The 19,800-nt window shown below is 33.2% G+C and overlaps 1 protein-coding gene across 1 annotated transcript; it reads left to right on the top strand.

Moving 5' to 3' along the window:
• The first annotated feature begins 13,802 nt into the window (after positions 1-13,802).
• On the top strand, positions 13,803-19,546 carry LOC125053113 (delta(7)-sterol 5(6)-desaturase erg32-like). Its single transcript, XM_047654327.1, has 8 exons — positions 13,803-13,938; positions 14,179-14,402; positions 15,137-15,333; positions 16,586-16,681; positions 16,808-16,960; positions 17,334-17,517; positions 17,817-17,989; positions 19,248-19,546. The coding sequence occupies exons 2-8, from the start codon at positions 14,180-14,182 to the stop codon at positions 19,407-19,409; spliced, it is 1,188 nt and encodes a 395-aa protein (XP_047510283.1). The 5' UTR covers positions 13,803-13,938; position 14,179; the 3' UTR covers positions 19,410-19,546.
• Positions 19,547-19,800: the final 254 nt, after the last annotated feature.

The following is a 19,800-nucleotide window of genomic DNA, read 5'->3' as shown; positions in this document are numbered from 1 at the left end:
GTAACTGTGCGTCGTCGTAAACAAATGGTAGCGAGTGAATTTTCATAACAGGCGCTATTTCGTCCTAACAGCGTAATGGGCGAGTCGGTGCCAAAATAAATGTTGCTTAATACGGCGAAACTTTTGAAATATGTTCCGCTTAAATGTGCCGTTGAAAGCAACATAACTCTGGCTTTATGCTGCTGCTGCCGTCTCTTGTTTCAATGCAACTATTAAGGGAATTTCACGTAGAAGTAGCAAAAGATATCTATAATGTATTTCATCTTATGAAATTTCGGTTAATGGATTAAAATAATTTTAGTCGAAGATTTAAGGAAAAGAACATAAGGAATAATAATCAGCGACATATGCTTAAAATAAAATATGGATTGAAAAATATTTTTAGACACCTTGTAGTCTTATTAGGAACTATGTTAATAATTGTGTGTTTGTTCTACTGATCTTGTCCTTAATTTGTCTTTCAATCAGAAAAAGGTATTCAACTCAACTACAAAAATAAAACAAATGTAGTCGAATTATTATTTATATTAATGTTATTCTATCCTATGAAATCCCCTTTAGTTTTTTGTAGTCCAGTTCCTATGTATCGTCTTTTGTTATATGTCGCTTTAAACTTTATTAAGTGTGTCAAGAATGTTCTAGATTTTATTCAATATGTGCTCTTAATAGTTTCTTTTTGGCAGAAAATGAGACAATTCTTTTGAAGCTTTTGCTTTAATATTTCCTGTGATTTTAGATATATATGAGTAGTAATAATACTAGAAATTCTTGAATTCCAATGACCCGTATAGACCCTGAGCCATATATTAAAGAAATACAAGACGTATTGTAAAACTAGGTAGTAGGTAGTAGGCATACATTCATATATTATACATTCGTAGAAGGCACCAATTTAGTGTGGCGATATTATTATTTTCATTGTTCAGTTAATATAATATTAGAGATACACAGAAAATGCAAATATCGCCATAAATATAAAAAAACAATACTAACATATTGTACACAAAAGAATATTAGTGTCGCTCCGCGTCGTCACGTTACATTTCACGAGCCACGTAGCGAGCTGCAATAGAGTCATTCAGATAAGATCTTCCTACCTCGTGTAGTACTTCGCTTACTCACTGTACTAGTTTTTAAGAGAAACATAGTGACGTACTTCTGCACGTTATGTCTATTTTTTATATTATGATTTTGTTTTGATTGATTGTATGTACGAAACGAGATATTGCAAAAACTTAATGGTCACCAGGTAGGATAATCGCAAAAAGCGGATATTATATACCGTATCGTTCCTACTACGATAGCCTTCTTAAACCCAATTTCTTAAGATTAAAAACAAAATCAACAGGAAAACGCGTTTAGACCAAAACTCACCAATGTCCAGATTGAGCATTCTGATAAACGAGCTAGGTCTGGATATAAATAGTTGTTTATTATTTAATTGTTTGTTTAATTTTTTTCATTATATCTTCGTGTTTGTTATGTTTGCCTATAAGTGCTTGTCACATTAAATTATGTATTTTATTTTTCTTGTACCAATGTATCAGTGTGCCGAGCGTTGGCAAGCTTTTGTAAATAAATATACATAATTGGTCAGATTAATCAACGTTATTACGTTCTTAATTTTATGTAATTACTGTGGCTGTACAAAAGTTATAAGAGAGGCGCACAGTGTGTACATTATAATCGTTAAAGATAGCGGGCATATAAGCAATTCTTCGTGCACCGATGGAAGACCATTACCATAGTGAGCCTGAAAGGGCTGATAAGCCTTAGGCCGGTCCTTGTTCGCCTTCTAAGCTACGGTAATAGTGAACAATCATTTTAGTTTTACTGTCTTGCGGGGAAGGAATTTTAAGTATTTTCATTTGTTGTTTATCTAGTTCTTAGTTACATATTATTAATATAATATATGAGTGTGCTTTTCCTTTAACACTCAAATCATTCATGATTATAAAAATATGTTTATTAAGTCCCGTTGTCAGTGGTCCAATGGTGCATTGGGTAGACCCAGATATTCCTTTTTAAGATCTAAATTTTCTATTCTAACCTAATCATGGTAATATATAAATTACAGACGTAAAATATATTCCTAAAGACTATTCACAACTATCGGTATATTCCTAATCGATCTACATTTCCCTGTGAAGGGATTAATTCGTAATAAAGTGTAGTGAATAGATAATCCTTTATTTAGAAACACCCGTATAAATCGCAATCTCCGTGGCCGCGTGGCCGACGTTGCAACACAAATTATCGCCAACAGGATAATATTATTGAATTTACGAGGTACGTCGCTGCCGCCCTGATTTATACCTTCCTATGGCGATAAATTATACGATACTGTTATGATTCAATGTTTTTTTAAACCACCTTCAATACTAATAAAAACTTCTATACTTTAAGTATATCTTAAAATATAACTTTATTAACGTCTTCCCTGAAATATAATATGTACTTAGATTTTCTTTATATATGTATTTATAAAACGCGAAATGTTTGATATTTTTTTATAGAACAGAGAAAACGGCCAAGAGGCTCATCTAATTCTTAGTGATACCGTCGCCCATAGACACTCTCAATGCCAGAGTTCGCAAGTTCGTTGCCGTTCTTTAAAGAATTGGTACTACGCTACGTTTGGTTCGGATATACTTCAGTGGGTAGCTGGTTCCAAGTGGTGGTGCGCCGCAAAAACTGCCGTAAAAGCGCTAAGTTGTGGATCGATCACGCGTTTTTCTTATTTCACTATTATGTAATGCATAACGCCTATGTTACTACTAAATTATATAGCATTCTAATGGTTAAAGAATGGTGAGAATAGTCCAGTTATTTTTGTACGTAAATATATAAAAGAACTAGCTGACCCGGCAAATGATGTTTTGCCATGTATATTTAATTTCTAGGAAAGATTTTTTTTAGTTCAATAAAAATAACTATCTACTATAATAAAAAATAGGGGTTGATCGTAGAGGGGTGAAAAATACGGGTTGTATGTATTTTAGTATGCTGTATTATAAAAATAAAGGTCGAAGAAATAGAAATGGATGGTGGACACCCCTTATCACTAGGGGGTTGAAAGACAGATAGTAGCCGATTCTCAAACTCACTGATGCATAAAAATTTCATAAGAATCGGTCGAGCCGTTTCGGAGGAGTATGGGAACGAACATTGTGACACGAGAATTCTATAATATATTAGATAAATCTTTCCTGTTTTTGATATAATTGATATAAAAGGTAGATGACTGATTTGAAATAACATTTCAGACTAAATTTAGTGTTACATGTATTTAAAATTTGATTCACATTTACACATATTAATAATACCTAATACTAAACTAATATTCATTAGGCGCATTATATTAATCCATTAGAGCATATTGAATTCAATGCCTACATAAAATGTAACGAGATAATTCCGTTCAGGCATTAACCTGATCAATTGGAGTGTTTTAGCCGATTACTCTCTGGATATTTGAAGTTAGAATTCTAGAGTAATTAATATTTAATATAATTATAAACTAAATGTAAAATCCTCCAGACTAAACGTCCTGTTAGATACAAAACCTCTGATCTTCTTAAACCTACAACAATATTGTTTGATTTATGTTTGAAATCCAAGGCCATCATTTTCGTTTAAAATAAAATATTTAAACTTAAATATATTATCTTGAAGAATCACTATGCGTATTTATTCATACAGGCTCGTAATAGAACAGCTGTTTTCATCGTATTAAAAAGATATGAATATTAAATATTTAAACTGAAGGTTTTTAAATTTCATTTTAGTCATCCATATTTTTTGATAAAGTTTATTTTACGAGTATGTGCGTTAATCATCAACTGCAATCAACAATTACAAGTTTGTCTAGTGCGTACGGCAGAATAAGAGTAAGATCTCAATAACGTGGTCAATAAATACGCGGACGTGTTATTTGCATTAAGTAGGTTATTTATGGGCGCGACTCGCCTTTAATATACGTAGTCAATATTATTTCTTGTCAATATTATTCAATGTTCAATCATTCATGTTTATTTTAATATTTGCTGAGTGGAGGTTATTTTTCAATCAAACTATTGTTATAAATAATTTACTTTAGTTATAAATCATTTATTAAATATATTTAAAAAAAACTAATAATATTTAACTTTTCAGATCTTAAAAAATATCTAAATTTGTTTTTGGCGTAGTGAATTAATTAAAAAATAAAACACTGACGCTACAACCTTTTTAGGTTTGGGCCTCAGATTTCCGTATCTGTTTCATGATTATTTGTCAATCTATTAGGCAAATAATCAGCTTCCTGTGCCTGACACGCCGTCGACTTTTTGGGTAGGTTTCCTCACGATGTTTCCTTGACAATGTTAAATTTGCACATAGAAAGAAAGACGAACCTACGACCTCAAGGATGAGAGCCGTACGCTGAAGCCACTATACCAACACTGCTCTTGTAATAATTACATTATGTGTGTGGGTGTGCCGTGTCAGTTATAATATATTTACATACATGATTTTGACCCTAATATACATGTACTACAAATTATACCATCTTCAAAATAATTACTTCTCCAAGGACATAAGTTGTAGTTAAGGGGCCATTAAAGGAGGCGTGTCCAGGCGGGATTTAGGAGAGCTCTCAAACATCTCAAGAGAATACGAATCATTCCTCCTTGATCACGTACTCTGTGTAATTGGTGAAATAAGAGGTTATTCAGTGAAGTACTTTATTTTCAAACATTTATTAGGAACGTTTACATTTCCAAAATTAATAAAACATAATCGAAAAAAAACTATAAAATAATAAACGGCTCAATTATAAAAGTCTTTCCTCCAACGTTTTGGAGTAGAGACTTTTAGGCCGTAAGGTTCAAGTGCATAGGTGCCTGGTAGATAGTACCCGTGAACCCAGAGCTGGTGCTTTCCTCGCTCAACGAATAAGTATTGCAATTCGCAGTACAGCCAGGAAATGCAATTAAGGTACACTGCCAGAGAGACCACTCTTTTTTTTTAATTTCCTTTTTATTTATTTTTAATTGTTTTTATTATTACTATGTAAGTTGAGAATATTGTAAATACTGTATATTTGTGTATTGGAAATAATATCTTTTGATTTAGTACATGTATATATATATTTTATTTAGATGATCATTAAATGCTATGTTTAATTTATGAAAAAAAAACCTAAATCGATAATTTAATGTTCTTGAAATAATGTTTTGTATTCCTAAGTAATCAATATCATATTGTGCGGGAGCGTCTCTCCTATCGGGGGGCAAATAAATCAGCAGCGGTCACGTGACCTGCGCTCCTACAACGCCACCTATCGCCATTTAAGAGAACTATTATTTATTGCGCCCGCGCAGGCCGCACCCGACAGATTTATCTCCCTTTTATGGTAATTCATGCGATAATACTGATACTAAGGTTAATAGTTTCTAGTACCTTATTAAACCTAGCTACAATCACGTATTAACAATATTAATGGCAAGAAATATTGTAGACAATGCAAAAAACGTTGAACTAAATTTACAGCCGTGATGAAGCACCTTATCACTTTTACAAATCTATATACATTGTAAGTTTCCTGTGAACTAAAACTTCTAACTTCTGTGCCAGCTCCTTTGCAGAATGTTATTCCTCAGTATCTAGCATATCAAACCACACGGCGATCATAAACAAAAATGGTAAAGAGAGACATAAATAATAACAGATATCGCGGCCGTAAATACTCAGTCGTGAGTTACTCCTGGTAGCACTGGACTAAGCCTTGTTGTCCACGTGTAGACTAAGATTTTAAAGTACTATAGTACTTTGGTAATAAAAGCTAATTTTTTGCCAAGAATTGGGTATATTTAAATAATTATTAAACCATGATTAGGATTTATTTATTTATTTATTTATTTATTTATTTTTATTATTATTTAGGATTAAAAACAATAGGTTGGGGGGTAAGCAAATTATAACTTAAACAGAAATAATAAAACCAGTGGCGGTGCAACCTTTAGGCTGAGATTGGCTATTATAGCCTATTATATATATTATATAGACAAACCCAATAAACTATTTACTTGACGTAGCAAATGCTTTACGGCTGTTGTTGTCAGCCACTGCCACATCGAGTAGACCATTAACAATTTCATACAGGCGATTAAAGCCTCATAAAATATCGGCAAGCTAGTTTATGCAATATACAATCAATAATGTGTACGTAACATATTAAATACATATATTTATTGGAAAGCTTTTTCTTCGCTGTAAGATGTCCTTACACAATTTCATAACATCCCGGCTTGTACTGAGTTAGAGACTCGCCATCCGTGAGCTGGTTGAGCTATGGCCGATCGGATCTGACGATTACCGCCTTATTGAGACGGTCACGATTGACAATTTTATGATTATTTTATGTTCTGATGGATAGGCGCCGTACACAATGTAGCTTAACCTCACTTATCCAAGTGTATTTCTGTGCAAGCGGGATTTCGAATTAAACTTCAAAGTAAGGCAATCTAAATTACTCAATATAGAGGAATAGTAAAAGAGCAAACAAAGTAAATTCAATATTTACTTTTTGATGTGATGTACACAAATTTTGGCAGCTATTAACTTTTTTCAAATTAAAGAGCAAAAATAATTTCAATTTCATGCAGCCGTGAATAGTTTAATAACTAATACTAGTCTGGTTTAATAACTTTAAAGCGTAGGAGAGTATTTAGACCATAAGTTTTAACAGCAATTATAAATAACGGAACTGTTCTTATTATTATGACTTCATGATAATATGACATAATTAATCAATATGTATGTACTACTTTCTTAAAAATAAACGATTTATTTATATAAAAAAAGAGCATTCACACACAATCCAATACACGACTTTTGTTGTTAAATCTATTATATCATGTTTCATTATTAAATCACATTTGAATATCAATCACGAGTACACTGTGCACGAGAACTAATTTATAATCTTCAAAAAAGCCGTACATTAATCTGTCAGAGTATAATTTACCTTCGAGCGTTAATTAATAATTTCTAAATAAGATAAAGTGTAATTACATAAACATGACACGAAACATAAACTATCTATCATAGAACGAAGTAATCGTGACCGTCTGTAGTTTGAAGTAAATTATTACTACACTCTCCCTCTTTGTTTTTGCATGTAATTAATGCTGTTACCTCTTTATTTAATAGTGTAGATTAGAGAAGGACGGGTGTGCTATCTTCGTTAATATATTCTTTAGCACGTCGAAGAGGCACTTAAAGGGGTGCGTCGGACGTCATGCACTGGCCATATGTGCATCCATGATGCATTCACGATGTTTTACATTGGAGCTACACTGGGTACTTTCGTACGAATAGCACCTCAGTATCAAGCCATATTATTTCTTATTCATTTTTGTTCGTAATAGAATCTTATTCATCTTTTTAATAATAATAATATACTATTTTATTGTATTTATTTATAAAATATATGAAACAGAAAACATAAGTCAATTAAGTACATTAATAGATACAAAAAGAAAACTGAAATTAAACAAACGACTACTTAATATTTTAAATAAATATCTCTTGGGCAAGGTGGAATATGCTACTATACTATGTTTATAAGTCTAATAAAGTTTTATATCTAAGTTATAAATCTAAGACACTAGAAGCCTTACAAATATATATATCATTTTCAAAATCTATTAGTATTTTTTTGATACCAAAAGTATCAAAATGCATTTACAATTTCAGGAGTTTCCTAGATGTCTCCATCATGTCTTATCTTCTTCGCGTCTTGGACGGTCTTGGCGTCTTCTTGTATGAATGATATTTTTGTCTGTTAGAAGGATACATTTTAAAGTAATTAGAGTTGGTCCAGTGTACCACAGGCGAATTGCATCGCTGGCGGCACCGTACGCCTCTTCCATGTTGCAAATCAGATACGGAGCGATTTATAGCCCCCGCCCTAATTGCGGCTATACTTTACAAACGGACTATTTCAATTTGTTATTATCGAAAAATTGTGGGCTTGTTAATGTAAACGTGGGCCTCAGTTGGATAAGTAGATAGACTGACCTTTGATATCTAGAACTTTCTGTCTTTAGATAGAGATTAGGTCGAGAATCAAACTGAGCTGAGCTATTTGCTACTGAAACCCATTCAGATATGAAACTTATTTTAGACACGCGGTACGTGTTCAATCTCTAAGTAAAGTAGGTGATTTGTGTTCTGTACCTGACACACGACTTTAGCGATTTCCTTACGATCTTTTCTTTCATAATTTAATTTCAAATATCGTACCAATTCCTAAAAGGTCGGCAACACACTCTCTGGCATTGAGAGTGTCCACGGGCGTCCTATAAATCAGGTGAGCAGTTTTCTAAAAATAAACAAATTTTGCAGCCTTTGAACTCCCAAAATTGTAGACAGCAGACATTTTGTTGGCTAATTCACAGTTTTTAGATGTTTCTAATTATAAATTTTGAAAGCCAAAGCTTTTGTTTGTCGCAACGTAATCCGTAAATAATTTATTTTTAAAGCTTAATAAATACTTCGAAATCATAATAATAATTGAAAATCAGTATCCATTGTGTCCGCGGCCGCCGATATCCCGCCAGGCAATAAGCAAGAGTTGCTTCATCATTATACCATTATTGAGTTTTACACTCGAAAATAATGAGCCGGTAATATCGGCGATTCCCGCGGGGTTACGCTACCCGGGGTTCTTACACGCATAGACTATTACACAGAGGTGACAATGTTAATAACATAAAAAAGGAAACGAATATACTACAGAACTATTTGCTAATAGTTCTGTAGTATATTCTCGTTATGATCGTTTCTTATTTGATCATGTTTTGTTGAAAAAAAATACAAGGCTTTAAAAATAGAATTGTAACCTTGATCAATAATAATATTTGTGTTTCTTCTCTTCTTCACAATAATATTTCTTCTTCTTTTAGGTCCGTCGTTCCACCACAGAGCGTTTCTTAAGGCAATTTTTGCCGTGCACCACCACTATGTGGAACCAGCTGCTCACTGAAGTACTTCCAAACCAATTCGACTTAGGGACCTTCAAAAAAAGAGCGTACCATTTCTTTATAAGGAAGGCAACGCACTTGCGAGCCTCCTGGTAGAGTGAGTGTATGGACACTGGGGGCGGCTCCTATTACATAAAAAAGAGCCATACCAACTTGGCAAGGGGTTCCTCTCATTGCTTCTCTTCTTTATAATTGGTTAAGACAATAGACTTATTAGCTTTCATAGCTTGAGTTTTTAACATTTAAGGAAATTGACGCATTACATTAGTAGACCCATGAAATGGTAATAATAATAATAAAGAAAGCGTATCTATTTTATTATTCTTTGCTGATAGGATTAAACCTACAGGGTAGCACAATAAGCCATCAGACCTCAGGGGGTAACTGATGCCCGACTCAAATTGATACTCGCTATCAATGTTCACATTAAATCTGTCTTTGTTATTTAGATTGAACGCTGTGAATGCGGGATTCGTAATCGGGTAAAGTATAATCAGAATCGATGCGCATTGGTTTGGAAAATAGTATAGTAGATCTCATATTATGAAATTTAATATTGTATGTTATCAGTTTCAAAGCTTAGGTTTTTTATTTATATATAATGCTATATCTACAGTATAAATTACAAGCTATCTTTTTTTTAATACATGACCATTATGGTAAACATAAATGTTACCCAAAAATTAAAAACAATAAAAATATTCACTTCCAATTTTGGATTTTACTAGTAATCTTTTGTTTATTATTTTGGTATCAGATAGGCATAGGATTTTTTTTAATTGATCAACCTACTACCAAATATGTCAAGCTTGGATAAGTAATATATATTAATCTGTTATAATCGTAAAGAATTCTAATGAAAGTTGCCTGAACTTCTAGGTTGGTTTTTGCAGACGGAATATGGAAAACTTGTGATTTTGAACCTTGGGAATGAATAATAAAAATATTCCAATAAACTTTAAGTATTGTTGTATCAATTTCTTTTTACACTCTGCTGTAATGTCAAATGTTAAACTTACCATTAGACACGTCTTAAAATATCCAGATTAAGTTGGCTTTCTAAACATTAATTACAATTAATTATGAATTATGTAGGAGAATACGCAGGTCTCTGATTTATATTGTAATTTAATTTAATTATTTACACTATTAGAGGAACTAATCGTCATATGAGATCCAAATTACTAGCTTAGATACATCTTACTTATCTCCATTCTTAGACAATAATGTTTTACATGTTAGTTAATAATTTCTTAGCGAAATATTTTTGTTAAACCAATCATTTGAGCATCTGTAGCCTTCCGTAACAAAATTGCGGTGAAAGGATATAAAAAGCCGAGCGAGTGCAATTTCAATAATTCCAGGAACAATTTGGGGCAGCCGCGCATCATCCCTCTTCTTTATGACTCCCGGGCCATCCCTTAAATTCTTTTTATTGTCCCGGTAAATCATTGCTTACGCTCCACTGCATTGCCGGGGAAAGTTCATTATGGCCGGTTTAATGGTCGGAAGGACCGATAAAATCTAGCTAGTGGTCGGCGGAAGGACGGTTGAGTATCGTTTTCTAGTTTAATGGACTCTTTTGAATACCAAACAATAAATTGATATCTTCAAATAATTCTTTATATATTTTAATTTTGATTGAATTCTTGTTTTCACCTGAGTCATTCATAGACAATTACGAGGGGCAGGTAGTCTCTCGTCGTTTCAGTCTGTTGACGTCTACTGCTGAACATAGGCCTCTCTCCTAAATGCAGTACGATCGGTGCCCCGCGCTTTCCATCCAACGCCTTCCCTCCACCCTCACCAGGTCATCTGTCCATAGCTTCGACGACTGGTCTTTGCCTCCATTCCAGAACTTTTTGCCCCATCGGTCATCCGTTCTTCGGGCAATGTGCCCCGCCCATTGCCACTTAGGATCTCTTCATTTCTAATTCGATCGCGTAGAGAAACACCGAGCACCGAGGTAGTATATAAAAAGAAAAATTCATATTGTTAGATTCCTACGTAAAAAGTTTATTCTCAAAACGTATAGCTCTTTTTTTTCATATTCATTCATACATTGCTAGTTCGATACATTAGTAAAATTAAATTACATTACACATTGCTGATAGAAGACAAATCTTTGTTTTTAATTTATTTTATTATAATTTATTACTTAAGATGTCATGTGGAACATGGTGTAATGGTTGCAGCTCCTTACAAAAGTTGTGTAAAACAAAAACTTGGCGAATAAAAAGAGTGGCGGAGAGTTTATTGCCAGTTCTTCTCGTTCGTTCTATGCCCTTGATTTGAGAACTGGCAGTAAATGTAAAATTAGAAGCATTTCATATATGTATATTTTTTTATGTTCATAAGTGTACATTGTGTTACCTATTTGAATAAATGATTTTGACTTTTAACTAGTAAAAAACAATAACTGTAAATAGCCCTTATTTGAAAGATTAAACACACGAAAGAAAATCTACTCTTGCACGAGCGTGGCGTGTTAAATTTGTAGAAATTGTAGTTTTTCGCAATACCTTAATTATCCTAAAAGTTGAGTAGGTGTAGTGTCCCTATCAACCTCGGTAGATATATCACGTGCAATTTGTTGCGATCGGCGAGCGATAGGTGCTTGTGAACTGTGTTTTATTGCCCCATAAAACTATGTTGCCAGACCGTCTTACACCCAGTACAGCCGTACGAGTTAATAAAATGTTATCCTGTTTTTATACTGTATACCTATATGTAATGGGAATTTATAGACTAATTAAAGTCTTCAGTTTTACTAATAGTACAGTGTATTAAGTGCCGTCTTTGAAGCCTCGTAACCCCATAAACACGTGTACAACATATAAAAGGAAAGAAGAAACCACTTCTGAATTATGGATATTTTTTATATTTTAAAATGTCCCATTTTAACGATTTCAAAAAAAGAGTATGTCATATGTTTCACGTCTACAGACGAAAATTTCAGAGAAGTAGGTATAATAATAGTCACTTTCTACAAATTTAAGCAGTGAGGATCTTTAATACATAAATGAGTATTTTTAATAAATAAATAACCTATCATAAAAACTATGTACACATTAATAATTGACTTACAATACATTAAATATAACTTTGGTTTATTTCTAACACAACTCGCACAGCTAGTTAAATTTAAAAGCCAAAAGTAAATTTAGATGAGCGCCATCAAGTGAAATATAATATAACCAGAGAAAACTCACAGAATAACACTTTTACTAATAGCATTAGTTTCGTAAAGTAAGTCTAGAGGGCAGCATTTTCAAGTTGACACAAAATTTAATTTCACTGGTTTCACGACTTTATAAAGCTTCCTATAAATGCCAAGAGATGGTAGGGGTAACACTATTATATACATTATGCGTATAAGAAGTTTTACTAAAAATGAAAATTTCAAAAATGAAGCAAGTTTATAATATTTTCCTAGGTATGAAAGCTACATAAATATAAATAAATATCTCGTTGAAATATTGGATTTACATAAATTGGATTAAGGAAAATGCTTTTGGATGGACTATGAAAGTATTAAGAAGCAACAAACTAGCATTATAACCAAATTCTTTGATTATAACATAGCGAACTGAAGCGTGGTCTTCCCGAAGACTCACCAAAGGAAACGCTGCAAAGACACCTTAACTGCTGTCTCTGAAGTAGGCTGATTACGACAATTCGGCAGCTAATAACATAATTAATATTTTTTTAATTAATATTAATTGAATATTTGTGAGAAAAGAAAAACAGATCTATATCCCTCTTTTATTTTTTGAATATGAACCTAAATTAAAATCAATTTGCCAATTTGTCAGTCATCACATCAGGTATAATATTATGTTTGTTATTTAAAGAAGGTTAAGCTTGTAAGTTTGTGAATTTGTTTATGGGAAGCAATCTCTCGACTGATTTTATCCGTTGATTTTTAATTTAATTTTCTACGGAAACAAAGAAATCTTGTGATTAAATAAATCTTTACGTACTTCTGATAATACTTATTGACGTTTACATAAAAGTAGCAAATTGGTCTATTTCGAACTAAATAAGTATGCAATAAATTTAAAATATAATGTAATACTTGTTGAGTGGCATGTAGTTAACTAGACAATTGTTATATTATATGATAGATATGTTCCAATCTATTTTCTATGACCCATAACAAGTCACACAACGGTGATAAAGCTAATATGAATTCTTTTGTTATGAAAATTGATTTAGAGTTCCGCGCGATTAAGTAAATAAAATAAAAAATAATATTAACACCAGAATAAGTAGCTGAAGAAATACGTTACAAAGTCTTAAACATATGTGAACATATAAAAAAAGTAGCAGAATCTTTGGTTTTACAATTAAACTCCAATAAAAACTAAATATCATTTATTCGTATATGAACGTCAGTAAAAATATTAATGGTTTTAAATTTACATTTACTGCCAGTTCTCAAATCAAGAGCGTAGAACGGATAAGAAGTGATAATAAACTCCGTCACTCTTTTAAATCGCCAAGGTTCTCTTCACAAAATGTTTGTAAGCACCTGCAGCAATAGCTGTTTAGATAATAATCTGAAACACTACGTCGTCAGAATATCTCTGAATTAGAAATGATGTCAATACAAATATGCTTAGTACATATATATAAATTTTCGGTTTGATTTAAATAATTGGATAAAAGCGTTGTATTATAATTAAAATTTTAAATATGTATATTTAATATTAATAATACGTAGAACCAATATAATTTATTGAATTTTTCGTACCTAACTATATTTTGTTAACCGCAAGATAAAGGTTAAATTTTTGCAAAACATGATAATGCCATGTCACCTTATTTTTAGTTGTGAATGAAACTTATAACAAATATGTTTGTCAGTTAGTTAATTTGTTCTTAATTAAATAATTCAAGGCTACACGTAAGTATTTTTTATATTTCCGTTTAATCTGTGACTTCAATGAGGCATTCCTTAGAGTTTATATTAAATCCAAAACATTTTTTTTTACTTATAAAAATCTCTATCTCAAATTAAATTTAAATCTCGTTCTCACATATAACTATCAATAACATTAAAAAATTGTGGTAAGCAGTAGCAGGTATATAAGGCTGTATCTGCATACAATATTTATCTAGGAATTAACCGAAACAACTTTTTCAGTATGGTTACAAAACTGAGCCAAACGTCGATAAATGGCATATCAAATAACGTTCATTCAAAGAAGGTAGAAAAAAGTGTAAAGAACTGGGACCCCATTACAGAGGGGCTGAAATGGATCGACCAACACGCCGAGTTAGCCGAGAAGTATTTTGAAAAGTTACCAAATTTTCTAAGCACAATTATTGCGACATTTGCCATTTTTACGTTTGGTTGTACTTTAAGAGGTATAAAAGTATAATTATCAAAAACATTACCAAAATCATTGTTAAAAGTCCATTAACCCCCCCCAATGGGGTTTGAAATATATCAGCATCTGTTTTGTTTGATAATTTGTTTCTTTCTTCTGTGCCTGACACATGTCGTTGTTGGATTTAAGGCATACCAATTTCCTCATGATGTTTGGCGTTTTTAATACGAGTGTTAATTGCACATATAAACTAACTCATTGGTTAATCTAAATAATATTTTGATGAAATAAAAAGCTATTTCATCATTATTTATATGCGTTATGCATGCTTAATTTCATTTTTGTTGTATAAGTATTTGTAACAAGAAGTTTGTGGTCAGAGACTTAGTTGATAACCTTTACGACTAGTAGCTGATTACAATGATAACATTCCCCAAATTAAAATTGCGTGATAAAAATGTAGTATCATAAAGTAACGCCCACCTCTTTGTTTATTCGACTGTTAAGTAGAAGAAGGTAATTTGGTAAAGTATATCATAAATTAATAGAGGTAAAACATTTATTTGTCGATTCTCGAAACTGCGTTGGCTAAACACATTGAATAAAACAAAGACGTGAGCAGTTGCTACACCATTCTCCGTCGAACGCTTAAATAATATTTAAAAACTTCCCCCTTTAGCAGATTAAAGCGCGTTTTTCGCGTCGAAGTTTTACTATAATTAAAAACAAATAGCTAATTTATTGTATATTTGAAAACTGATTCTGTTTTAGGAGAATGGGTGATAATATTAGTATCAGCCCTGAAGCAGATATCTGGCCACTCCCAGAGTGAGCGTAATGTCACCACGGCAGAAGTCTTTGACCTATTGACCTTAAAGAACTTAAAGATGGAGAACTTCTCTGTCTTCTTCATCGGGGCACACATCGTGTCCTATACCACATACTTCGTTTTAGGGGGATTTTTACACGTGAGTCTTCTAAACCACATAAAGAAAAATCACCTTATTTCTCGTTATGATGAACTATTGTTAACTGTTTTCCAAACACACCGTAATTTACCCTACCTAATTGTACCAACTAAAACTTAGTACATGACCACAAATGATACAGATAAACTTTTATAGTTACATAGTCAGTTATGAGAATTTCAAAGACAATTTTGAAATGTCAACTCAAAGGACGCCCCAATAATATCGTGCTACAGTTCACGCTTATATATATATCATTTGCAGATATCAATTATTTTCATTCTCAGAATTAAGCGTCTTAAAAGGTCCTAGACGTTCAAATAATATTTTGTTTGCGAGATAACAGTTATAATCGCAATAGTCGTTAAATTGTGTTTAATGTTCGCTCCGAGGTAATTAACTTTTATGAAGCAAATCTTCGAACCTTAATTAAAATTTACCTGATCTTTTTTGAATGAAACTTAAAACTATATTGTCACTAAATTCTTTTTGGTTGTTTTAGTATATTATCTCACTGAGACATCATGGAACATTATGATCTAACTAAAGACTAATAAGTAATTTAAGTCCAACCCAATTTACTAAAAAGAATATTTAACACAAGAAAGTGTCGAATAACACTACTTCGGGTCTCTATTCAAGGGAAGACACTCTGTTCTTTGTATTCACGAAAATGTTCTAATTTTTCACTTTTTGGATTTTAACTTATGATATACACGAATATTACGTTTTACACAACTAGGTTACTATGAACATTGTGATAGCCATCATATTCCGGGCAGGATAACTAACAGTCATATCTTATTAGGTTTACATTTTGTTCTATATTTAAACGTTGCTGTAGGCTCTCAGTACATACCATACATATACTACTACGTTGTTAAATACACCAAAGACCTAAATAAAAATTGACAAAAATAACCTTAATTATCTTACATATTATGTTCTTATAATTTAATTAAAAATCCTGTGTTGTTGAGTTTAATTCACATGCATGTAAAGATATTTTGATGATAATTTTTATTTGAAGTGAAGTGAAATAAATGTGACTGTGATTAGCACCATCATCAGATTTTGTTTTGTTCAAATATTTATGTATTAGAAACTTCTTATTTTCAGTTCAACGACAACGAACACTATTGTTAAGTTCAATTTTGATTCATAATTTCGCGTGTCAATAGTATGGTTTATTTCGAACTGCCCGTTGAGATTCTGTGTATCTGTCATTTCTTTAAAACAATGTTTCATACAGTGGTACTACTACACGAAACGACGTCATGTCGCTCACGAGTGGAAGCTGCAGCCAAACAAATGGTTATCGCCAGAGCTGGAGCGCCATGAGATAAAGGTTTTTATTAATATTTTTTATAACATATGAATTTAAAACTAATTTTTACAGAAATATAAGTTTATTATCAATATTAAAAAACAAAAGTCAATACCACTTAAAGTTTTTCAATATTATTGTCTTCAGGTCGGCGTGATATCCCTCTTCGTAACAGGCTCTTTCTCTGCTTTTCTGGCGACGTACATCTCTAACGGAAACCCGTCCACGGTGTACTTCCAGTTTGACGAGTATGGCTGGGCCTGGTTGTTCCTGCAGTTTCCGGTTATATTTCTTTATCAGGTGAGATAAAGTGATAGATATTTCGTCAGTAAGAATATATTTATAGCATTGACTGGTTCGTGCTGTTTCCTCGAGGTCTTTTAATACATTTTCTTATGTATATTCTATAAATAAATAAATAAAACAACACACAAATGCACAAAAAAGAAGAACAATAAAAACAATAACTAACCTTAAAATATAATTACTAAAATATATTATTAAGGAGTCCCTTTAGGCAAGGTTCCGAAGATACTGGCAGCGTCCCCCCTTTGAATCACTAGACTAATTCTTTGTCCGAGGTAGCCGCCAGCTCTTCGGTCTCCTGTGATGTCGACTAACCTTTGAATAAATAAAATAAATATATAATATATAAATATTTTTGTTTTTACAGGACTTCACGACATACTTCCTGCACCGTATGTACCACACGCGGTGGCTTTATAAACACTTCCACAAGCTGCATCACACGTACAAGCAGCCGACAGCGTTCTCTGCCACCGCCATTCATCCAATAGAGATTTTTCATGTGCAGCTAACAGCCTGCCTTCCGCTGTTTACCATACCAGTGCACTGGGGTATGTGCTTCTATATAGTATAATAAAGGCTGAATCTAAGTAGTAGACAATGTAGTAAACACATCTTTATAAATTTTATATATTGAGTCAGACAAAATTGTAGCCAAGCTAACTATATTTGCTAGATTCAAAAAGAAAAAATATATGTGGCCAATTTTTCACAGAGCTTTAGAAAGTAATCACATATACTCACGTATTTATTAAACGAGATATAGATATAAAGTATCTCATTAAAAATAGGTCAGTCAACAATCAATTATAATTTACTAAGCGATGAAAATTCATTTAAATATTTTCAGCACCCTTCTACGTAATAGCTCTCTACACTTATTACTACGGAATCATAGACCACACTGGTATCAACTTCAAAGCTCCGTGGTGGCAACCCTGGCTACCAGATGCGGAATTCCATGACAAGCACCATGAGATATTTCACTGCAACTTTGGCTTCAACATGTTTCTTTGGGATAAGGTAAAGTAAAAAAAAGTAACGTTAACACATTGTTTTAGACATTTTACAAATCCACAACTTAAGTATATACGATTATATCTATATGTATATGTTTGTTCACTCTGTGAATGGTAATAAACCTCCTTGTGCTGACTTCGCATTCGAAGGACTACCAAGTATCTCTAGACCCGCCATTGGGTTCATCGCATTATCGCGTTGTCGTCCTGAGCACTGTGCCGATCACACACCCTACGGCCATGCTTCGGGTACTTCAGATGCCGCTGTTGATTCTCACCCTTATGCAACTGGATTTCCAGCTTTCTCGCTATTCGGAGCATCAAGGTCAATCGGAAGATGTTCCCACCTTAAAACCCATGAACGCTGGGGCCCCAGAAGGCTGTGTCCTATCCCTGACCCTGTTTATTCTGCACATCTATTATATGTTGCAACTTAGCAACATTTATTGCTATACGGATGATAGCACTTGGGATACTTGGGATACTTTTTACACTGGCCGTGCAGGTATTTCTTGGGCAGTTGTCGATCAGGACCGAAACAAAGTAATGTCTGAAGTCGAAACTCTGTTACGTTGAGTCTCGGACTAGGGTAGACTAAATGTAGTCAAATTTTACCCCAAGAAGCGCTCAAAAATCACCAAGCCACAGCCTCAGCAAGGTACTTCACTCCGAGCCGCTTGCAACAGCGTTGTATAAAGCGCAAATCTGGCCCCACATGCAGTACTGTTCTCACCTCTGGTCGGGAGCTCCTACCACTCGACCGTATTCAATGAAGAACGATTCGAATCGTTGACATCCAGTCACTTTCCTGCAGCTTGATCCCTTGGCGTTGCATAGAGATGTGGGGTATCTCTGCATTTTCTACGGCATTTACCATGGATAGTGTTCAGAGGAGTTGTTCGGTCATTATCGGACGTCAAGGCAAAATACAAAATACCATCCGTATCACCTCGACGTCCGTCGTTCCACAACTGAGCGTTTTCTAAGGCAGTTTTGCCGCGCACCACCACTATGTGGAACCAGCTGCCCACTAAAGTATTTTCGAATAAATTCGACTTAGGATCGTTCAAGAAAAGAGCGTACCGATTCTTTTAAAAGGCCGGCAACGCACTTGCGAGCTTTCTGGCAATGTAAGTGTCCATAGGCGGCATATAGGCATATGTTTTTTTTAATTAAATTTACTTCACCGCCTCCATAGGCCGATTAGTAGAAAAGATGCCTGCCTTTTTGATGCTGATTTTATTTTCAAATGTTTATTTCAGTGGTTTGGAACACTAAGAAAACCTGATCGTGTCTATTCTGAAGAGACTTTCCATGGACAGGCGCCTCTAATCGACACAGACGAGGCAAAAAGAATCCTGGACGCCGATCCTGAGCTGAAGGAGGAACTCTTGTCAACTCTCAGTTCTAAGAAATCTGAATAATCTAAATAAATAATTTATATAAGACGTGAATATAAATATAACATTCTAGTTTTTTTACTTATTCTTAGCTGATACTTTGAAAGAGCTTTAAAGTTTAAAAAATGTAGTTCATTTACCGAATAAAGGTAGTTAAAAGATTTAATCTTTCATTTAAAGGATTCCGTTGAGAGTTTCTCGAATTCTAGATAGATTTATTGTTCGCATCGGAGCCTCTCTTTACAGAATATTACAGATAGTTTCTTCGCTAAATTTCCTTACGTCTTAAATTAAAAATTCTTTATTAATAATAAATACACGAAGTATAAGAAAGTATTGCATTTTCCTCGTTCTTTAAGTATTTCTATAAAGCATGTAACTTTTATAAATAATTTATATCAAGCCCATAAATTTA

This window comes from Pieris napi, chromosome 10, assembly GCF_905475465.1.
Source record: "Pieris napi chromosome 10, ilPieNapi1.2, whole genome shotgun sequence".
NCBI classification, from domain to species: Eukaryota; Metazoa; Arthropoda; class Insecta; order Lepidoptera; family Pieridae; genus Pieris; species Pieris napi.
This window is presented reverse-complemented; position numbering and strand designations above follow the sequence as displayed.